At 38.5% G+C, this 23,976-nt stretch overlaps 1 protein-coding gene and 1 long non-coding RNA gene across 9 annotated transcripts in view; one reads left to right on the top strand and one right to left on the bottom strand.

Moving 5' to 3' along the window:
* RPS6KA5 (ribosomal protein S6 kinase A5) overlaps positions 1 to 23,976 on the top strand; it is a 182,159-nt gene that overhangs the window by 156,074 nt on the left and 2,109 nt on the right. For 7 of the 8 annotated variants that reach the window (XM_067727695.1, XM_067727705.1, XM_067727762.1 and 4 more), the window contains 9 exons: positions 1,941 to 2,091; positions 5,274 to 5,435; positions 7,122 to 7,247; positions 7,625 to 7,758; positions 8,425 to 8,518; positions 12,022 to 12,192; positions 15,564 to 15,755; positions 20,928 to 21,087; positions 22,451 to 22,614. In XM_067727695.1, the coding sequence (XP_067583796.1) occupies positions 1,941 to 2,091; positions 5,274 to 5,435; positions 7,122 to 7,247; positions 7,625 to 7,758; positions 8,425 to 8,518; positions 12,022 to 12,192; positions 15,564 to 15,755; positions 20,928 to 21,087; positions 22,451 to 22,614 (1,354 nt within the window). The remainder of the gene's footprint in view (positions 1 to 1,940; positions 2,092 to 5,273; positions 5,436 to 7,121; positions 7,248 to 7,624; positions 7,759 to 8,424; positions 8,519 to 12,021; positions 12,193 to 15,563; positions 15,756 to 20,927; positions 21,088 to 22,450; positions 22,615 to 23,976) is intronic. The other variant, XM_067727716.1, reaches the window with a different exon arrangement.
* The window catches only part of LOC137219345 (uncharacterized), a 51,552-nt gene continuing 45,148 nt past the window's right edge, over positions 17,573 to 23,976 (bottom strand). The window contains exon 5 of the long non-coding RNA XR_010941074.1: positions 17,573 to 18,663. This is a non-coding gene — a long non-coding RNA (uncharacterized lncRNA). The remainder of the gene's footprint in view (positions 18,664 to 23,976) is intronic.

The raw sequence follows: 23,976 nt of genomic DNA on the forward strand, positions 1-23,976 counted from the left end.
AACCTCTCATTCCCTTGCATGTGGACCTGACGCACACCCCGGTGGCACACCGATGCTGTTGTCTGTGTGTCCAGACTACTGCCCTTAAGTGTGCACAGGGTCTCCTGTGCCTCCTTGCAGTCTGGGCATTTCAGTGGGGCCGTGCCTCTCTTCAGGTGCTCATGGCTCTCTGGCTGGCCCTCCTTCTCCACGAACCCACCACGGTCAACAAGACTGACCATTCCTTCCCCCAGTGCCTGACGGAGCAGACTGCCAGTAAACGTCGCTGACTTAGGTGTAAGAGTAACAGTACAGAGTCGGCACCCTCAGATGAAGTCAGCCAAAGTGCTTCTTTTACACATGGTTCAGCAGCAGTGAATCTAGAGCCTGGTCCTTTTACACAAGAAGCTCTTGCTTGCAGAAAGGACATTAAAGATGGAGAAGCGGAACAGGCTGTGCTTGCTTTTCCCTGAGAAACAGGGCGCCCGCACCTTATGTCGGGAGAGGATTATTCTCTAATGTCGCAACCCTGACGGGCAGTGAGTCATGGGAAAACACTAAAGAATCAGAAAGAAAAGAGGTTCTGCTTTTTTTTTTGGGGGGGGGGGGCTTGTTCTTTCAGCATTTTCTTAGGTTTCCAGGATGGAGTGCTAGAAGTAGAATTCGCTTTGAAATGAACAACACTTGCTGGAATGTTCAGTCAGAAGTTACCATCCCACCATCATTTCCCTGATGCTCAGTGCTTCTTGCTACAGGCTGTCTGTTTTCTTTGTGGTTGCCTTAAATAGGGGAGCAGGACAGTGAGTAGTTCATATTTATCAAGCATTTGCTATGTTTCAGGGGCAGTGCCAAGCACCGTACATCACGTCTTCACACATTTAAGAGGCATAGTACCCATTTTAGGCAGGTACTGCGGTTGAGAAAGCGGTTGAGGAAACTGTGGCACAAAGGCATTAATTAACTCTTTTAAGGTCACACAGCCAATAAGCAGCAGAGCCAGTGCTTGAACTTGATCCCCAAAGGCTCCAAATTCCTGTTCTTACTGCACTGTACTATTTCTCATTAACTTATTATCTATTTTTTGTTCCACAACAGTTATTACTATTTTCATGAACAACAGGGGATCTTTTTGCAAACCAAATAATTGAGAAACTGTTTATCTCCATGTGTACTATGTTAAGCTTCTTAATTTCCATCAGCCCCTTCCATTATTTCTTTCTTAAGAGAGGCAAAGGTACATTTGGATTGGATCGATTTCATCTGTGACCTTAGAATAATTCAAGATATTTCATCAAGAAACCTGATTATCTTAATTTTTTTACTTTCTGTAATAAATAGTAGCGTTTACTCCATCTTTGAACACCACTTGCCTTCTAAGGCTTTCCAGTCTGTTTTAGCATCGCAGATAAATAAGCAGATGCTTTCATCCCATGAAGAGCCCCCAGCTCTGGTGTCAGGAGTTGAGCCACGTCCAATGGGTTCTGACTCTCCCTTTCTGGGGCTTCCTTCCCTCTCCATTCCCGCTGGCGCCTTATGTTCACTGGCACACAGGGCAAGAGAAGCTAGGCAGGCAGAGTTGGGATTTCTTTTGTCCTTCCAAATCTGAGTGCTGAATTCTCTTCTCTGAGATTATTAAAGTTGTTTCCATTGTAAAAGGTTTACTCATAGAGTCTAGTCCATAGATAGGAGATCTAATCCAACCCCAAGCCTTTTTATTCTAATTAAATATTTGGGATGTTAGTTCCCCATGAGGATTGACTTATACTGGAAAATGATCAATGCTTTTCGTTTCTGCTTAAGTTTGAGAAATTTGATTTCATGGTATCTCATATTTTTATCTCCGTTTTTCACATATAGTTCAATTTCAGAGTGTGTTGCGCCATACTTGTTTTCTGTGAAGAATACGGTCACTATCACTTCATCCCATGGTGGTTTTAACAGCAAGTTTTATCTGCCTACAGGAGAATATTAAAAAGCGAGCCTCCGTATCCCCAAGAAATGAGTGCTGTAGCCAAAGACCTAATTCAGCGTCTGTTGATGAAAGATCCCAAGAAAAGACTGGGATGTGGTCCACGTGATGCAGATGAAATCAAAGAACATCTCTTCTTTCAGGTGAAACATACTGAACAGATGGTCTTATATGCCCTGCTGTTTTCAGAGTACTTGGCGTTCTTGGTGGAATGAGTGAACTTGGGCTGTTTCCGAGTCATTTTCTCCCAATTTTTAAATGACAGGGACCCTTGAAGAAGAATCAGAATTCTACTTGTAGGAACTTAAATGGTCTTTTTCTCCCTATATGAAGGGAGAGAGGGGAGGATTATAATAACATTTGATTTTCTACGTACTTATTGGTTAGAGTTTCTGAGTATTGATTTCCATTTGTGATCTCAAGATTTAGGCATATAGACTAAGGAGACTTTTATTATATTTTTTTACTTCTCAGTTCACGAGCTATTACTGCCACTGTGTTATACTTTTTAGATAGTGATTTCATCTCTTCTTTTCCCAGAAGAAATCTTAGAAAATTCAAAATCAGCCTCTTTCTCAGTTACGTATTATAATATATAGGGAATTATTCATTTACTTTCTTTGTACTTGAAACAGCGCTTTATTCCGCAAAAGCCTAATAAGACCGTTCTGCAGAGCACCAACATGCCTGCTCAACCTAGTATGCTCAGTGCTGTCCACAAAATGACCACAATTTTAGATAACTCGAAAAAAAAGTTAAATAGACTGAGTTGACTAGTTATTTCAATCTAAATGGTCAACCTGGGATACCATGACCTTGATTTCTAAAACTCTGAGCTTATGACTTTTAAATAATTTCATCGTATCAACAAGCATGACCTAAATATTTATGCTCAAAAGGGACCATCAAGGTTTTATTTTTACTTTGCAGACTGAGCTTTTACATTATTATCACCAAAATTAATGAAACTATCAAACCAAAACAAAGAAAAAAACTCTGCTGCAGAGCAAGCTTTCATGTTGTTATTTATTGTGTTTTCAATATAGAAAAACAAATAGTAATTGAGAATAAGAATTCTCTCTCTGTACTTATATACTCAAGAAAGGGCACATTTATTTCAGTCTCTTGGTGTAACCATTTAAAAAATCATTACTGTACATCTTACAGAAGTTCAGTAACAGAGTGAGAAGTACCTTTAGAATAAAAGTAATTTCTCAGCATGTGCATTTCATAGATTAATATGGCTTGGAAAGGTTAACATTTGAACAAACTATTTCATATATCTTGTTCAGGAGTTCGGCTCAAAAATTAACAATAAGGTAAAATTCAAGAACATACTCAAGCAAAATACCTCAAATCATATTTTCCTAGGATCTTTTTCTCCACGGTTCCCTGTACTTGTGAATATTGCAAAATAGCTTTCATGTTAGAGAAATTTCTCTTTTCTATAGCTTAGAATAGTAATTTTAGGTTATTTAATTGCCTTGACTTGTTAAATCACAGGGACACTTCAGGAAAGACCAAAATTCTACTTGTAAAGACCCAAATGGGGTGGAGGTGGAGAGGATTGTAAGAGCGTTCAATTTTCTCCATACTAAACGTTCTCCTGCTAACAGTATATTTCTTTAAATTACTCCTTTACTCTAGAAGTTTCTCTTAATGTATGTCCAAGAGCCAAGCACAAATCATACGCTTGTAATCATATGCTTGTAATGTAATCATACACTAGGAAAGAACACGAACTAGAAAGTCAGGAGACTGACCCTCCCAAAGGTTTAAGTGAAAAGGTTGGTTCTGATTTCCGGGCTTCCATTTCCGTCTGGATCAAATAAAGAGGATGAACTAAATGATCTCTAAAACCCATTTTAGCTGAAAACTTTGAAGGTCTAATTCAATGATTTTACCTCCATTGCGTCCACAAGAGGGCATAATAAAAACATTTTATGTTAGTTGATTATACTTACTGGATGTCATCAACCAAGAAGTACAAGTTTCACATTTCACCATCTCTGAAATCAGTGTGCAGCTTACAGTGGACAGCATTTTACTATTCTAAGTGGTAATGCTTTTTCTTTCTTAATGGTACATAAAATAAGTGTGTATCTTACTATCAAGGATGACATCTTAGATTATAAGAGAAATATATTAATAGGGTATCTGTGGGATTCAATTCAGTAAGTATAACCTGAGGTTGTTTCTCGTGGCAGAAGGAGAATAAGAAAACGGAACAGAGGGTTGAATTTGAATAATAGAAGACATGGCAGTTTATCAGACAGTGACTGACATGGGTAGAAAGGGGGCCTGGATCATCCCATGGGGTAGAGAAGAGGCAGTGTTGAATAGCTTAATCACAGTTGAATGAGAAAAGAATGGTTACGTCAGTTCATACTATCACAGTATCATTTAGACTTATAGACATAAACCAATGCATGAATTAGAGTGAGTTTGTTTATTTTCTAATTTGTCCAGATGGCCAGGAGGAAAAGCAAGTACAGAAGGAAAGCTAGTTAACACTGCCTCTAAAAATTAGGGATGTTCCTTTAGAGTTAATATTCATATCCATTTTAAAGCCCTTTATTATAGTTTAGTTTAGGTTTGGTTTGGTTTTGGTTTGGCTTAACGCCTGTCTCAGGGGACTCATGACAAAATAATTTTTGTTATCCCTAGGGTGAACTAGGGTGTCCTGGTGCCCCCCAGTGGCCAGGACGAGATTCCACAGTGGTGGAGAACAGTCTCATCTCAGTCACAGCTTTAGTGAGCTATAAGCTGTGGTCAAAAAATGTGCTCCTGCTTGTAAAAAAATATTTTTTTAAATCATTAGTTTGAAATATGTGCTTCTCGCGCTTCCCTGGTGGCGCAGTGATTAAGAATCCGCCCTCCAGTGCAGGGCACACGGGTTCAAGCCCTCGTCCGGGAAGATCCTACATGCCGCAGAGCAACTAAGCCCGTGCGCCACAACTACTGAGCCTGCGCTCTAGAGCCTGCGAGCTACAACTACGGAAGCCCGCGAGCCACAACTAATGAGCCTGCGTGCCACAACTACTGAAGCCCGCATGCCTAGAGCCTGTGTTCCGCAACAAGGGAAGCCACCGCAGTGAGAAGCCCGTGCACCACAACAAAGAGTAGTCCCCTCTCGCTGCAACTAGAGAAAGCCCGTGCACAGCAACAAAGACCCAATGCAGCCAAAAATAAATAAGATAAATATTAAAAAATATATGTGCTTCTCTTTGTTGTTTAATTAAAATCATTATCTTTGTTATTTTTCAAAAATATATTTCAACTTTGTTGATTTCTACTTTGTACCAATTTTCTTTCTCTGTTTTAGAAAATAAATTGGGATGATTTAGCTGCCAAAAAAGTGCCCGCACCCTTTAAGCCAGTCATCCGAGATGAATTAGATGTGAGTAACTTTGCAGAAGAGTTCACAGAAATGGACCCCACCTACTCTCCCGCAGCACTGCCCCAGAGCTCCGAGAGGCTGTTTCAGGTAATCTCCAAGAGCCCACACATGTTTGTTGGCCATGTATGCTTTGAAAGAAAAGATTAATTTTCCCATGTGAAAGCTTTTTGGCATCTTGAAAAACAGGACTGTATAATCTCTTCAAAATTATTAAATACAGAGATATTGCAAATAAATATGTGTTGAATTTACACCTGAAATTTTACTTCTGTTCAAGCTCTTTTATAGAGAATATAATACTACTTTACTTCTAATCATACAAAATATTCCTTAATTCATAAGCAGTGTTATCTGATTCTTTATCTTCAGTGACTAATCAGAACTGTTTCTCAACTCGTAAAAAAGATTTAGAAAGGATTTTACACTTAGGAAAGGATCTTTTCTCAGACTTAAGATAAAATATTCTATTAAATGGCATCATAGCTTCACTTCTTTGACTCCCGTTAGTATCCCAGTAGTATGGTTTAATTTGGCTGTCCAGACACTGTCTCTGGACATAGGTGACACTAGTGGCTAGCACTTGGCTGGGACAAAGCAGATGTTGAAAAAAATGTTCCTCGAATTAGTGAATGTTCTAGCTTAAACAGATTAATCATCCATCATTATACAGATGGTCCCCAATTTACGATGGTTCAGCTTAGGATCTTTTGACTTTATGGTGGTGCAAAAGTGATACGCATTCCACGGAAACCATACTTAGAATTTTGATCTTTCCTGGGATGGTGATGTGCAGTACGATCCTCTCACGATGCTGGGCAGCAGCAGTGAGCCCCGGCTCCCAGTCGGCCACTCGATCACGAGGATAAATAGCCGATACACTTACAACCAATCGGAACCCAAACAACCATTGTTTTTCACTTTCAGTACAGTAGTCAGTAAATGACATGAGGTATCCAACACTTTATTATTAAATATGCTTTGTGTTAGATGATTTTACTCATCTGTAGGCTAATGTAAGTGTTCTGAGTTTAAGGTAGGCCAGGCTAAGCTGTGACGTCTGGTAGGTTAGGTGTGTTAAATGCATTTTCAACTTAGGGTATTTTCAATTTATGGTGGGTCTGTCAGGACTTAACCCCATTGTAAGTCAAGGAAGATCTGTACCACTTTTGGTTCAGCACATCATTCTGCCGTTTGATTTGACTCCTTTTCTAAAACTCAGTTTTGAATTTAACCTAAGGAAATATAATGAGTCAAATAATTGCTGAATTAGAAACTGACTGGAATGAAACTTGCTATTTATCTAGTTTGAAAACCAGTAGCATTTGGACCACTTTTTAGTTCCTTAACTGTACCTTTTTTGAGAAGTTAATTGTGTTCGTTTATAAGCAAACTTTTATCAGCAATGCAAAAGAATTATATCTATGAGTCAGAGACTGGGGATGGGATAGGAAGGAAGTATTTTTCTGCCTTTAATTTTGAATTGGTTTAGTTCTACCAGAAGATGGCGTGATCTCCTTCTGAAAAGCATTATTCTATTGATTTGATATAACCTTGCATTTTAGATTCATCTTAACAAATATTTGAGCTTTTTTTTTTTTTTTTTTTTTGGCCTCACCATGTGGCTTGTGGGATCTTAGTTCCCCAATGCGGGATCGAACCCACGCCCTCAGTGGTGAAAGCACGGAATCAAAGAAGAAAAAAATGATTACAATCCAGTCTGTGCTAAACTGGAAAATTGCAAATCCTTATTTTTTTACCTTTCTTTTTTTTTAGGGCTATTCCTTTGTTGCTCCTTCTATTCTCTTCAAGCGTAATGCAGCCGTCATAGACCCTCTTCAGTTTCACATGGGAGTCGATCGTCCCGGAGTGACAAATGTGGCAAGGAGTGCAATGATGAAGGTGTAGCCATGTGGTTAATTAAATGACATATTCATGGTTTAAATACCAACACTAATTGACTTTCTCAAGTCAAGTAAATTTAATAGACTTTCCATTTGACTAAAATGTAATTTTAAAAAATGAATAAATGGAAATAGTAAGATTTGCCCTAGAGAATTATTAACATCCATTTGAATGAGCTCGTTTCTTACGATAGAAAGTAATATATTTTAAATAAGTGACATATATGATAGAAATGAGCTAATGATGAATTTTTAGAGATTATAAGTGTATTCCACTCCTATTAACATTAATAATGTTCTGTTACTCAACAATTTTATCTATCCCTGTGTATTACTAATATTTTCTTAAGTGAAATGATGTTGGTTTCTTGTCAGGACTCTCCATTCTATCAACACTATGACCTAGATCTGAAGGACAAACCATTGGGAGAAGGAAGTTTTTCCATCTGTCGAAAGTGCATAAACAAAAAAAGTAACCAAGCGTTTGCGGTCAAAATAATCAGCAAAAGGTATCACATTTCCAGCAGTCTCTCTTATGTATTTGTCCTAGTCAATGGCTTCTATAAATTACTATTTTTATTTAAAAGGAAAATAATGGTATATTATAAGGTTTTCAACCAAGGTTTTAGCCATTCAGCTCATCAGTTGATCCATTATACTTCTAGCTCTGAGAAAGTAATCCATTTTAGACATAAATCATAGTATGATATGCTTTTCAGGTTATTATGAGAAGACTTTCTTGTGGCGGTGTTGTTTAATCAGACTCGCTTAGTGAGTTCAGCAGCTTTTGCCATTCCTGTTAGTTGTATATTTGAAATATTTTGTTCTGCAATTATTTAGTGACCTAGGGGTAGTTTGAGAGCCAGCTAGTTGTTTTGGTAACTGATTATTACCTCCATGATTGTATATTCTTATTACCAAATTTTCAGGCAAGTAGACATCCATTTCTTCATGTGATTAGCTCTTTCCTGACTCAGAAATGATCATTTTTCTCAAGAATAATGCTTTACTTGTTCTGGTGGGTGTATGACTCACTACTTTCAGGGAAGCCTCATTCTGATACTTTGACACTTACCTTCTGAATATACTGTAAATAAAAACAAAATTAGGATTGGGGCAATGCTTCCAAAAACTTGGTGAAGAGGGATGTAGAGACTAACTGTTTCATCTTGCAGGTTGGAAGCCAATACTCAGAAAGAAATAACAGCTCTGAAACTCTGTGAAGGACACCCCAATATCGTGAAATTACATGAAGTTTTTCACGATCAGGTAGTCCACTTTTTTTTCTGTGGATACTAATTCATATTACAGGGTTCTACTTTTCATCAGTTGTGTTGGTGCTGGGTCAAAGTCAGGGATATGGGACATGACCGAGCCACGTGAGAGGGTGAGAAGCCACTCCACGCATGCTTTCACCCATCCCCAAATCAATGCTTCCTCTCACTTCTGCTTCTCTCACTCAGTCGTGGTCGTGTAGGACCTGGAAGGAGGACGGGGGGCTAAAGCCCAGCTCACGGTGCTTACTGCACGTTCAGCTACCACCCCGCATAGCTTCGTCTCGGCGTACCTCTCAGTACTCAGTCATTTTCAGCCGTCAACTTAACCCTTTAACTTCAAGAGTAGAACTTAGCCTAAAGCCTCATTAATGCAAACTGAAAGAGCAAATAGGAAGCAGAGGGCAAAGATACTCTCTTTCCATCTTCTCATTCCAGGTGACAGATTCTGCTCAGGCCACAGGCCAGGTCATGCTCCCCGCCTTCTACCCCCGGTCCCACTTTCCAGCAGTCCCCTCACACAGGGTTATGTAACGTTAGACACAGGAGGAACACTGTTTTGTCAGGTCCATGTCTCCTTCCCTGCAGAAATCTCTCCATTACAGTCATCTCTCCTCCTGGGACTGAGCGGGATGGCACAGTCTGACGCAAGACAGCGTGCTGCGCACGAGAGCTGAAACCAGTCCTGGATGTGGTTGGCCCTCACTTTACCAGAGAAGAAACTGAGGTTCAGAAAGGTCATGAGTGTTTTCCCACAGGAAAAAAAAAGTGGGGGGAGGGGTGCATCACGAGACTCGTCCAACCAAGGTCACATAGCACATCAGTGAAAGTCTAGTAGGAAGACTTGGTCTCCGGTTCTGGGCTCTCTCCAGTGTGGTACCGTGACATCCACGTCCTAGGAGAGCGGTGGCCCAGTTCTCTACCACATTGAACCTTCCCAGAGTGCCGTGGCCAAGCATGACACACGGTGGGGAAACCAGGCGGCAGCAGCAGGAGCATCATAACTATAATAACTGCTGCTGTTTATTTTCACATACGTTACGTGGTACAGGTATGGTAGCACTCATTCTACATGTATCATCAAACTCCCGGAAATTAAGTAACCGGGTCTCCCAGTTTATAAGTGGTACTGCTGGAATCTGAACCCATGCAGTCCAACCTCAGAACGAGCACTTAATTAATTACTTTGTTCTACTGCCTTAGAGGAGGCAGACACAAAGCCTGGTTTTCACATCAGGTGAGTGAGCACCCAAAAATGACATCATCTACTTGCATCCTTGGTGCTTATAGTCAGGAAAGGAAGCTCTTTGAAGCAAGGACTCGGGGGGAACTGTTCTCCCTGCTCCTCTGCTGCCTCCACCTCACCAGGCCACTCAACTACAGTGCAGGTAGAGTCCCCTGCCCACTGAGGGTGCTTACAAGGAGCCTAGGTAGTCTCCTGTTGAAGGCGATCCACACATCCATCAAGGGCTTGGTGGATGACCTTGGACACACCCCTCGGTTTTGCAGCTGTGCCCCTAGCTACTTCCCCCGAAAGACTTTCCATCTCTGACCGTCAGGCCACTGTCAGATCTCAGGACCTACATCCCTAATATTTTACTTATGTGACAAATTAACTTTATTATTTGCTATTTTTATATTCAAGAGTTACTAGAATAGAAACCATCTCATGATGTAATCCTATGTATACCAGTATAAATATATTATCATTCTAATATACAGTTGTTGATAGTTTGCGTTGTTTTTTCCATGATGGTGACACAGTTGCCTAGATCATGCCCGAATCCACCATAGTCCTCTTTTCAACTGATGGGTGAAATTGATTGAGGGTGTGTCTCCAGCCTTTGACTGTACAGCAGTGTAGTTTGTGTACCATGATTTGTGCTTTACTACTCTATTAGTTTCCTATTGCTGCTGTTACAAATTACCACAAACCTAAAACAATACGGAGGTATTATCTTACGGTCTGGAGGTCAGATAATCAAAATCAGCCTCACTGCTGTAAAGTCACGGTGTCAGCAGGGCTGGTTCCTTCTGGAGGTTCTAAGGGACAGCTTATTTACTTCTCTTTTTTAGCTCTGGAGACTGCCCACATTCTTGACTTGTGACCCTTCCATGTTTCGTTCCAGTCTTTTGTTTCCATAGTCCCATCTCATACTGTTGACTCTGGTGGATAATTAAGACAGCCTTCCCATCTCAAGAGCCTTAATCACTTCTGAAAAACCCCTTTACCATATAAGGTAACATCCATAGGTTCTGGGGATTAGGATATGGACATCTTTGGAGGGCCATTATTCAAGCTACTATATATACATTTTTTCACTGTTACCTGCATTTCATTGGTAAGGGTGCTAAAGTTCATAGAGGTAAAGTAACACCCCCAAGGTCATAAGTAAGTAGCAGAACTGGCATTCAGATGCAGGTTTGACTCTAAAACCTATCTCTTAAACCACTATAGGTCTTGCCCCTCATTTTTTTAAAGCTTGCTGGCATATACTTGTAGCAGACCTTTAGATTTGATCTTAATTTGTCTGATGTAGAAACTCAAATTAGCATGGTCTCTAATAGCCTGGGAGCAATTCTCTTGATAAAAGCGTTATTCACCTTCTAGAATTTGCCCACTATGTGCAGGATAATGTCTTTATAATCATCTTTTTAATGAAGCAATTTTCCTGGACTTTGCTAATTCAAAGGGAAGCATACTTTGTTTCGTTTGTTGAGTGACATTGGTGCTATAAGGCATAGCACTTGAATCTGAATATTGATTTGTATCTTTTTTAAACCATTTGTGTTCGTTGGGGAGCTGATGTAATTCCCTTGCTTTTCAATAGCTCCTACATTATTTTCTTTATGGGAATGTATGCAAAACATAGTAAATACATGACTTTTAATACTATTTAATTAAGATAATGCCTTGGGATCAAAAGCAATTATTTAAAAAAAAAAAAAAAGCCCAAAGTGAGTTATGGGTATTTGGCATGGGAATTAACAGGAACACTGAAACTAATCTGTTGAGCCCTAACAGAAGATTTAAAGTGACATCATCCAACCGTGCCTTTTTTAAAAGGTAAATTTGCCATTAAATGTGTGTGTCAGGCCTCCTGGGGGTAGTTGCCCATATTCCATCAGTAATCTATAGTATTTAAAGCAGCCAATTTCACATTATTATCTGTACTAGGTTACACTTTAAGAAGAAAGATATGTACACTTGATAGAGAGGGTTGGAATGGAATTCAAATGAAAGAATTAGTCAAGGAAAGGATATACAAAAATTTCACTGCAGTACTTGAAATTTTCCATTACCAAAATAGAACTCTAAAAAAGTCACATTATCCTTCAACTCTTTCCCCTAAAATATAAGGGTCGCTGTTGACTATTTTAACAAGGGACTATTTAAATTTATTGGTAATAGTTCATAGTCAGGAAATGTTTTATACGTTGATAAGCTTCTACTCCTCTTCGTTAAGGCCCTCCACATTATTCTTCTTTCTTTTCTAGCTTCACACATTTCTAGTGATGGAACTTCTGAACGGGGGAGAGCTATTTGAACGCATTAAGAGAAAGAAACACTTCAGTGAGACAGAAGCCAGCTACATCATGCGGAAGCTTGTTTCAGCTGTAAGCCACATGCATGATGTTGGAGTGGTACACAGAGATTTGAAACCCGAGGTATAAAATTACATGGTTTCTCATATAATGCAATCTAGCATCATTATTAAATATCCCCCAGATATGTGTGGGCTTTTTTTGGGGGGGGGGTTGTTTTGATTTTTTATTTTCAGGGCTTTCTGCTAAATAGATACTTGCAAATATCACGTTTCTTGCATTTTTTTCCTTTTCTATTTCAGTCTAAAATAAATTTGTCTTTTCGTTCGGTCTTTTTTTTTTTTTTTTTTGCCGGCTGATCATCTTGAGGTTATATTTGTAAGTGTGAGAGCCTTTTATGGAAGAAATACTTTATGCAACAATTGTGGACTAAAAATAGCAATGGAAATTTTGTAGCAGAAAATAATGCCCCTGCTATATGTATACCATTTTAGAGGGATTTTAACAGTGTATTTTGAAAGCTTATCTTTTACTTTTGTAATCAAATTGATTAGCTCATGAATAGCAATGTATGTTGTTGTGTTCTAAATTTTTAAATATAAAGCATTGTCTTTGTTTAATGAGTTATGCCATCCTTACATGTGCTTTTCTTTGCTCAGGTACTATAATATTTATAGAACTGTGTAGCAATGTAGAAGTAGCAGCTTTTTATATATTTTTTCTTTCAAAAGGTTAAGAAAGAAGGTTCTAACTCTAGAATGATCCCTTTTTAGTATCAAAAATATGAAAATTCCTCCCTTTTAGAAAATCATTGAAAGAATAATGAAAATTTAAAAACAAAACCCAATAATTTATAAAAGAATAACAATGAATCATCCTCTATCCTATGCAAAATTCTATATATTTACTATCTAAAATAGAATTTCAATTTTAACTACCATGTGATTATAATGCCTTAAGTATATTTAAAATAATAATTTGGTGTTTATTTTTGTATTAGATTACAAAAGAATCTTTCTCAAAAAGCACCATTTTTGCCTTTTATTTAAGTACCTTGGATTATTGGTAGGAAGAGGATGTTTTAAAAATGGAATTCTGTGCCTTCGGATATAATTGAGTCCCAAAATATTTAAGCTTCTATGTACTTTCTGTTACTGTTATTCATATTACTCGTAATTAATCAAAAGTGAATTGTGTTTTATGAACTTGCAACTATGATAGCTACCCCTCTGCTTCCTTCATCACAATTCTCGCTCTCCCACACAACGCCCACTAAAAATATGGCACTCTGTACATTGGAGATTTGCTGTCTATTTTTAAATGTGAAAGCATACCACTTAACTGTTTTTTTTTGATAGACAAGGAACAAGCATGTAATTTTTTTAATTGAAAAGATCTGTTCCATGACTGTCTAGAATTCATTTTCACATGTTTTATTCTTTGATAACTGGCCATCTGTCACCTTATGAGTCTCAAATGATGCAACTGTCCTCTCCAGCGGAATTGAAATTTGCCTTCCTATTTTACTGAGTAAAACGATACTCACATAGCTTAATTCTTATCTGCCATAAAGCTTTTCTTTCAAATAATCATTTGAAAAGAAGAATTGTCTGATTATTAAAGACATTCTACTACCGTTATAGTCCTAAATCAACATATATTTTGGAGACATGAAAATGTGCCTTTGTACTAACACTTTCATAATAAAATAGCTTTCACTTTGACTTTTAAGTGGCAGAGTATATTATTTTCAAGCTAAAAGTTTAATCCCTTTCGCATTGATGTAGCATTTTAAGATCTGACTATATATCTTTTGGTAGATATTTATGTGGTATTCATATTCTGCATAGGCAAGATAATTTCTAGGTGAGAATCAAATAAATTTAGAAGCTGGCTGACATTCTTAGTAAGCTGCTTTGTATTTTTCAAACTGGTCCCCATATTCTTGAAAGATTGAGAAATTTTATCAAATTAGTTTCTGGCAGAACTTGAGACAAGGATAAATGTGGTTTGAATGACTAATTCCTGCCACTTCTGACCATGCACACCCAACTACATTTTGAGAATTGGGAGAGGAGTGAAGAGGGATGTGCCATGTCTCCTCCATTTCAAGATCTAAGAACAAGGAAGTCCTTAGCTGGTCTTAGTATAGAAGACACTAAAGTCATTTCCAAAGTCTTGTAGGCTCTGGGAGGACAGGCCAGGTGTGCTTCATCCACTGCTCTGTATGTAGCACAGTGCCTTGTGCTGTGGAAGAGTTCAGGGGTCATTTGCTGAGACTTCTCCCAAGTACCCGGTCCATGAACCCCAGCTATGACTTCAGTTGTGGTGAAGCCTTACATTGAATTATATTCACATTTTAATTCCATCACAAATTCAGGATTAGGCATTTTGTATAATAGAAAATTTAAGAAAACTTTTCAGTTAATTTTTTTGCTTCTTTCCTACCACTTCATTCATTTTTAACTTTTGAATGGGGGCCTAGAAGATTTTTCTTCTTTGTATCAGTGAAGCATTCTATGATGTATATTATTTCACTTCAAATAATATTAAAAAGCAAATGGTGTTCCAGAACTGGGGAATAATTTAATGGTCAAAAACGCATAACAGATTTTGTTAGGATGTCTAAAGACAATATAATCAGATTCAATCACTGTGCATACTAGCTTGATGTACTAATAAAAATGTACATAAAAATTTGCCCATCAGTACAGTTAGATTTTTTTAAACAAGTGGTAAATACAAAAGTAATCAGTAAAACCTTAGTGATTGACACGGCTTGGCAAATGATTCAAAATAACAATGTTTTCTGAATAATAGAGGGGTAATATCCATAAGCATCAAAAATGTTCAAGTATTAACTGTTTTGGAAAAAATATTTCTGAAACATATGTCTCCACCATGTATTCTTTAATAGGCTTTACTAGATATGATGTCTAACTGTTTTATTTATGACTTCATTCAATGGACAAATATTTACCAAAGCATCTACTACATGAGAGAGTCATGAATAAGGTAGACGCACAGTTGCTGGCCTCATGGAATTATGGTCTCATGTGGGTGAAGACATTGAACTAATATTGCAGAGCTGATAAGTGCCAGGAAAGAAAAGTAAATGCTAGAAGAAAATATAATAATCTCCATCTTCTGTTTGGTGGCATCTCTAAATGAGGATTAGATGCCTGAGAGCCAGGTTGGAAGGGAGGTTGGTGGAGGAGGTCGAAGACAGACACAAGCAGAAGGGAAAGCATAGACAGAGAAGAGGCATGGTCCCATTGAAAATGTTCCACATGACCTTGTACAAATTGATGTGATACAGAAAAGTATAAAGCAGAGAGTGACAGTACGCTGACATCCAGGTCCCAGACCCACCCTGTCAGACCTTTCTGTATCTGAATCCAGTGTAAATAGATAGACAGGTAATATTGCATAAATGCATCACCAAGTCCCATTACATTTTAATGAGAAGGTAATGAAGTGTTTGTATCTTGCAGAATTTATTGTTCACTGATGAAAATGACAATTTGGAAATTAAAGTAATTGATTTTGGGTTTGCACGCTTAAAGCCACCCGATAATCAGCCTCTGAAGACGCCGTGCTTCACTCTTCACTACGCCGCCCCAGAGCTCTTGAATCACAACGGCTACGATGAGTCCTGTGACCTCTGGAGCCTGGGTGTCATTTTGGTGAGTTCATATGTCAGGCCGTTAAACCCAGTCAGTTCTCTGATGTCCTCTGTATATCTCTCTCTTTGCTGTTTTTCTTAAATTTGTGAGAAAATTGGCAAATTGGTTTCTTTTCTTTTCAGTAAAAGGCCTGACTGAAGACTATTTCCCTTTCTTAAAATTTACATTGGAGAAAATGTAGGAATTTTTATTTTGGTTTATTCTGGAATATTTAAGGCAACTGTGTTTAATGTGAATTACAGTTATGTATATATGTATTTTTAAAGAAGCAGTAGTATATTTTCATAAGATATGCATGTTAGATATAATGTGAAAATAGCTAAGTGACTCATTAATAGAAAAAATATTTTAAAATATATTCTCTGAGATTTTCAGGCTAAAATGTAATTAAGGAATATCACTTAGGATAAATTAACAAATTAATAGAAAAAATTAAAAATATTTATAGTAACTTATAGTAATCGTGGTGAGCATGCTTTTCACAAACTCTCTTTGGATGCCGGGATCAGAAACAGAACATTAAGCTAGAAGAATCTCGGCATGTTTTTTTCTCAAAATAGCTTTACTTTTTCTGCATATAATCTGTAATGCATAATCATAGGGAGAAGTTTTCAGACAACAGAGAAAGATACAAGGAACAAAGTGAGATCACTCGTAATCTCATCATACAGAGATAATATTGTGTAAGCGCTTACTCTCCTCCCATCCCTACCCCCTATTATGTATGCTTTATATCTTTCTACAGATTTCTCTATATATTTGTATATATATTCAGGGTTTTTTTTAACAAATGAGATTATGTTATATATGTAGTTTGATATCTCATTATTTCCTTAGAATAGATTCCTAGGAGAAGGATATATAGATCTTTATTTTGACATATATGCCTGTATTTCCTTCTAGAAGGTTTATCAGATCATGTTCTCATCAACTGTATGTGAATACATTGGATACTATCAATTTCAATTTTAAATTATTTCCTACTGTTATAATTTGCATGCATTTTCTTGATGAGTATTCAGTTTGAGAATCTTTTCGTGTATTTGAACATTTTTATTTTCTCTATTATGAATTGCTGTTTATGAGCTTTGCCAACTTTCCTATGGGGAAATTTTTCTTATGGAAACTTAAAGGTCTATTAAGGATTTTAATTCTTTGTCTGCCATTAATATTAGAAATGTTTTTTCTGGTTTTTCATGTCTTTGAAAACTTTGTAGTAATATGGGGTTTTAATTTTGTTTTTTGAGAGGCTTAAATAGAGAAGTTTTTTTATTTTTATGTTGTAAGATATGTTAGTCTTTTCCTTTGTGGTATCTGGCTTTGATGTCAGATTGTCACTCCACCCCAACCCAAGATTATAAAAATATTCTCTTAAATTTTCCTTTAGAATTATGTTTTATTTTTATACTTATGCACTCCATCTGGGATTTATTTTGGTGTCAGTTTGTTTTCCCCCAATGGAAGCCAGTTGTCCTTGCAGGATGGTTCTTTTATTTTTAAGCTTTATATGGTTTTTATTTCAGCAGTTTTAAGTCATTATTTATAATTTTCAAACTGAAATTACATATTTATGAATATGATTTTTAAATTAAAATAAAAAACTAATTTCTGTAGATTTGAGAGTTTTGTTTGACTTAAACTGATTTCAGTAGCACTCTCCTAAAAAATTCGTCGAAATAAAAAAGAGCCTTTCTTTTTTAGCAATAATATGTTTACCCCTTGTAAAACAGCCCTTACTTAAATACAGGCCAAATATAATTACCATGCTTTTTAAGGTTTGAAAAGACCGTCTTAGACATGCAGACAGGTATTCTAGAGCCTCCAAATGCCGTGTCTGTGGAAATAACTTTGTATAATGGCATGGGGAGAAGCCAGGCTTCTCTCTAGATCTAATTGTCAAGTTTTAAACAGGAACAGGGGACAAAGAACAGATTAAATGATACCACAAGAGTACAATCACAACGGCCAGACTGCGGGAAGTTCTGCAGGACAAACGACCGAGTTTCTCCAGCAAATAAATTATGAGAAGAAAATAGCCTGGGAACCTATCGATTAAAAGACACTTAAGAAACAGTGTTTGCATCTTACTTGAATTCTGATTCAAACAAATTCTAATTTCAAATCTATTTATTAAATTCAAACTGTAAATCTAAGTCATACAGATATATTTATACAATGTATATAACACAACTGGAGAAATTTGAATATTGACTGGATATTGGATGATACAAAGGAATTACTGCTAATTGTTTTAGTTGTAATAATAGGTTGTGGTTGTGGTTTTTAAAAATCCTTGCCTTTTAGAGACACGAAATACAGATGAAAAGCATAGTTAGCATCTGCATTAAACTGTCCAAAAAAAAAATAAGAAGAATGCTTTGCAAACTTTTCCATATAAATGAGTGCATATCTCCAGAGGATCTAGATACAAAGCCTGAGCTATCCCATAGTAAGCACAAAATTTTCTGGGGGGGTCGTCTGGTTTGCCTTAGAAATCTATGGCCCTTTTACATGTTGCATCTAAAACACATGAATATGGATACTTTAATATGAAAATAATTTATGTTACCCCCATTGGGTAAAACAAATACTTCAGGAAGATGCATCACATCATACCATGCAGCTTTGATTACAACTCAGTCTACGTCATGTATGTGCAGTTCACTGGAAATTCACAGGACTTTAATTAAAATAGTTTACACAGTGTCTTAAGTCTGCTCGGGGCCACCATAATGAAACACTGCAGACTGGGTGACTTAAACAGCAGAAATTTATTTCACAGTTCTGGAGGCTGGGAGGTCCAATATCAAGGTGCCATAAGGTTGGTATCTGGTGAGGGCTTTCGCCTTTGGTTGCAAACAGCCATCTGTTCACTGTGTCCTCACATGGCCTCTCTTCAGTGCATGCGCTTAGAGAGAGAGAGAGAGAGTCAGCTCCCTGGTGTCTCTTTTTGTAAGGACACTAATACTATTGGATGAGGACTGCACCCTCATGACCTCATTACCTTTACTTCCATAAAGTTTCTACCTGCAAATACACTCACATTGGGGGTTGGCTCTTTGGCATATGAATTTTAAGGCACACAATGATTCAGAGCTTAACAGACAGTATTTAGAAAACGTAGGATAGGATTATATACTATCCCATAGGAATATATAGCATACCCACAGGATGGAATATAATAACATTTAAAACATATTTCTTCCAAGAGATTTATTCAGGATTTCTTATTTTTTCAATTTCTTCCCCAAATTTTATTGTGAAAATTTCAAACCTAGAGAAAATTTGGGAGAATAACACTGTGAACATTTAAACATGTTGCCACATTTACTTTTCCTTTCTCCCTAATTCCCTCTTGTGTGTGTATACATACATATATATACACACATATATAGAAAGAGATGTATATCTTTATGTATATAGATACTTTCTTATCACACCATTTGCAAACAGTTTGCAGATACAGAATTATTCTTAACAGAAGTTGATTCCTGGATAATCAACTAAACTGTAAGATCTTGGAGTTGAGAGGAGCCCTAAAGTTTGTTTAATTCTAACTCTTCCAGAAAAGGGATCTTTTCTACAAAGTCCCTGTCACCAGTCTCCTTTAAAGATTTCCAAAGACAGAGAATTAGTTTTTCCACGCAAAAGCCTGTTGAATTATTACACATGAGAGCGAGAAAACTGTAACATGAAGGATATTTTCTTGTACTTAGCCACAAATGTATCTGTTAGGAAGTGGGGTAAGATAAGAAGCCGAGCAGATTTTGGAAAACTACTTGGCAGTATCTACCAAACATACACAGACCAAATGACCCAGCAGCTCCAATCTCAAGGATACAGTCCACAGAAACGTGTATTTTTATGTACCGAAAGACACGCACAAGAAGATGCATAGCAGCATGGTTCAAAATGCCCCAAACTGGAAACAGGTCAAAATCTTCCTCAACAATAGAAAGGTATTTTAGTCTGGATCCCCCAGAAAGCAGAACCTGACGTTAAAGCTTATGTTTTGTCATGTACCTAAGGACCATAATCCCAGGGAGGCAGGGAAAGAGGGAGAGCAGAGGGTGCACCACTGAGTTGCCACCTACTGTTACCAAGTGGAGCTGATCCCTTGAGTTCGTGGAACCAAGACCTCTCACTGAGCAGACCCTAAGGCTGCAGGAACAGGAAACGTGAATTCCACAAGTGGGTCGTGTGCCCGTAGAATCTAGATATGGGGGACCCAGCACCAGTGGATCAGCCATTGGTTCAGCACAGTCCTAAAGGACAGCACCCCAACCCCACAGGGTATTGTCCTGAGCTGGTGTCTTCACTGAGCTTTTCATGTTCTAACAGGCCAGCTGCACCCAAGTGAAAGAATGCCAACCCACCTGACAAGTAGGCCCAATTTCCTTTCTTCCTTCATCAGTTGATCATCGGGAGCCCCCCTCAGTGAGGCCACAGGTGTGAGTTAAGGAAGAAGCATTGGTGCAACAGAGAGAGGTGATGGGCACCTGTGCGTGTAATTGGCCGTGTCTTCTGGGCCTCCTCGGGGGATTCCGAGTGCCGTGTCCACAGCACAGCGACTGCTGCTGCAGCTTTACGAATCAGTGCATCTGCTGGTCCCAGCACACAGCTTTGTTCGAGCTTCAAAGAGCCATTTCAGCTGACTACTCGTACTGGCTCCAGGTGTCCCTGCCAGGATGTTGGATCCTGAGCCTCAGACAAGTGTTTCCATGGCAATAATTTCTTCTCCGTCAGCCAGGTCTTATGTTCCACACACCCACTCCAGCTCAGCGTCTTCAGGCTCCATTCTCATGTGTGTCCCCTGATCCCTGCTGGGCCATTTTAGCCAGGGCCTGCAATGCCTTTGGCATGTACACACCAACCTGTCAACATTAATACCATCTTTTGAGATGGTTAGAGTATCCCTTTTTTATTCTTCTTATCTGAATACAGTTATCAAAATGGCTTTAAATCTTGATATCATACTAAGCCATTCCTTTTTATAGACAAGTCTGAAATGTGTTGGTTGTTTCAGTGATTGAAGCCATGTAATCTTTTAAACGCAGTAATGCTAAGTGTAATATCTAGGAAATTACGCTAAGTTGGTCATGAAATTACCAGAGTGGCTTTGATGGTGATTTTGGCAGACATTCTGTTTTGCTCCTTTTTTTTTCTTGATAGTATACAATGTTGTCAGGGCAAGTTCCATTCCAATCTCATGACAAAAGCTTGACGTGCACCAGTGCGGTGGAAATCATGAAGAAAATTAAAAAGGGAGATTTCTCCTTTGAAGGAGAAGCCTGGAGGAATGTATCCCAAGAGGCTAAAGATTTGATCCAAGGTAAGAATCTAATGGAAAATTTCATATTTTATATGATGTGTAGTGACTGAAGTGGAATCATACCCATGACATATATTTGTTTGTGAATTACTCAAGGAGTCCCTGTGTGTTCTAAAAGGTTTCAGGCTACTCTATTCAGCCTTATTTTCTTCTCAGAACACTCTCCCTCACTAATCTTATCCACATTCACTACGTGCACTAGCACTTGGATCCACCAGCATCTCAGTCTCACACCTTCAAAAGGAACCTCTTCCTTTTTACTCTCCTTTCCCCCAAGCATGTGCCTCCTCCTTTCCCCCTCCTTTTACATGGCCACGAAGCCAGATCACCAGGACGGGACCCAGCATCACCCTAGATGCCCGCAACCTCCCTCGCCTTCCGCAGCCAGGCACCCGGTCCTGCGGGCGCAGCATCCCTCCCAGCCACCCCTCCTCCCCATTCACATGGCTGTCACCTTAGTTCTTGTCATCGTCTGTCTCCTAAAATCCACAACATGCTTTCAACTTGTCTCACTTCCTTTCACTTTACGTGTCATCCATCGGCACAGTGACCTTCCTAATAGCCAAATGCAGTCATGCCTCTTTTCTGTTAAAAATCCTTCAGACAGTCCCCGTGAGCTTCAGGTCAAACTCCATAGTGCAGCCTTCACAATTCAAAGCCCTTCACAGCCTGGCCCTGCCTGCCTCTGCTTCCTGTCACCTTCGCTCCACCATCCTCGAACACTTGAATTCCTCAAATGTGCTGAGCGCTCGGATTCTGCTCCCCTTTACACGTGCTATTCCTAATCCCTGAAGAAGGGCACCCTTCTTCATCAAACCCACTACGGCTCATCCCCCAGGACTCGTCTCCTGGGAGCCTTCCAGGATGCCCGCACTCCCTAGGCTGAGTCTTTCCCCTGGGCCTGCCGTGCGTGTGGCTCGTGCTACAGCACTTGTCCTGTAATGTGATGAGACCTGGGTTTTGTCTGTGTGCCTCCCCGCAGCTCTTCTCTGAGTGTCCATCTCCATACCTCCACATTCCCTGTACATGAATGAAGTAAATCTTGGTACTCTTTGTTTTGGGGGAGTTTGCCTGGTCACTAGTGGGAGTCCTTGTTTTAGGTGGTTATTTTCTCCTGATTGGAAAGCCAGCTAGCCTACAGCCTCCAGATATAGGCTACTGTGGGCTTTATTATTAGCATCCGGTATTCACTAGGGGATTCAAATGTACATGAAAATGTACGTAATTATCTTTGTAGGAGGTTGACGCCTTTCAGAAACCATCATGTCTTGTGAACATAATTGAGATCTATGTCTGAGGTTGACTTTAAACTATGTTTGAAATGACAAATCATAAAATAAAAATACCTTATTTATTCCCACAGGACTTCTCACAGTCGATCCAAATAAAAGACTTAAAATGTCTGGCTTGAGATACAATGAATGGCTTCAAGATGGCAGTCAGCTATCCTCAAACCCTCTGATGACTCCAGACATTCTAGGGTCTTCAGGAGCTGCTGTGCACACCTGTGTGAAAGCAACCTTCCATGTAAGGCTCTGGGCTCTGCACTTGTAGGGCGGTTTGGAAAGGGATCAGATAGATGTTCTTACTCTATAATCTATTGCTAAGAGACACCCTCTTAGCAATACAATTTTTAAAATGGGTTCTTTTAATTTTAGATATGCTTTTATAAATCCCTTCATGATATAAACACATTTATAAACAGAAAGTGCATGGGGACCAGAGTCACTGCTAACCCACAAAATATTTATTTGACATTTAGAATGAGTTTGCAAGATGAGGCAGTAGTCTGATATTTGAATAGTTGAAATTTTTGACTTGGTAAGGAAAACAATATGCATACTATTAGAACTTTAAAAAAAATTTTGTTTTATTGAAGTATAGTTGATTTACAATGTTATGTTAATTTCTTCTGTACAGCAAAGCTATTCAGTTATACATATATATACACTTTCGTTTTCATATTCTTTTCAATTATGGTTTATCACAGGATATTGAATCTAGTTCCCTGTGCTATACAGTAGGACCTTGTTGTTTATCCATTCTATATATAACAGTTTGCATCTGTTAATCCCAAACTCCCCATACATCCCTCCCCCACCCCTTTTCCCCCTTGGCAACCACAAGTCTATATTAGAACACTTTTTCTCTCAAATAAGCTAAATGACTGTCTGTAAAAGCTATAAATAGGCATTAGGAACTAAGGCACATGTGAAGGTCCATTCATTCAAAAATCATTTTGTGCATAATATGTTCTCGAGACTGTGAGGGATAAGAAGTAAATTAATTGGTATTAAGTAAAGACTGTATACTTCAAAGGCTGAGACTGCGTAGCAATAACTGTAGATTCTGCACATTCGTGCCAAGCAGATGCAAATACATTAAGGATAAGGAGCCAATGAGTTAGAGAGAAATTAAATTACTTCTGAAAGGATTATCTTGAGAAAGGAGACAGGATAGCATTTCCTCTTCAGCTGCAGAAATGGATTAAAATATTAATAAACTGGGATCTGGTGAGGTGTGAAGAGATGAACTGCAAGCATTTGAGGCAGGTGATCCAAATCTTCTCAGTGACATATGATGTAAGGTTGTCACTCAGCAATGCCTAAGCTTGAATCTAAGAAAAGTAAAGACAGGCTGCTGTGAGGAGGAAGCCAGGCTGAGGTTTATAGAGCTAATCTTCTCTGCATATATTGTGTCCAAGATGTACCCAGATTGCATTGACGTGGGAGTGGAGATCAGGGGCTCTGTGTTGGGACTTTGTGGTTGGAATTTTAAATCTCAGACACAGAACTAGTCAAAGTGGTGGAGAGAGGTGAGTTAGATTGCTGACATTCTTCAAGAATTTCCAGTCCGTCGGTGGTTTTTTAATTGAGAGGTAGCCCTGCC

The sequence above is a fragment of the Pseudorca crassidens genome, chromosome 1 (assembly GCF_039906515.1).
Source record: "Pseudorca crassidens isolate mPseCra1 chromosome 1, mPseCra1.hap1, whole genome shotgun sequence".
Classification (NCBI taxonomy): Eukaryota; Metazoa; Chordata; class Mammalia; order Artiodactyla; family Delphinidae; genus Pseudorca; species Pseudorca crassidens.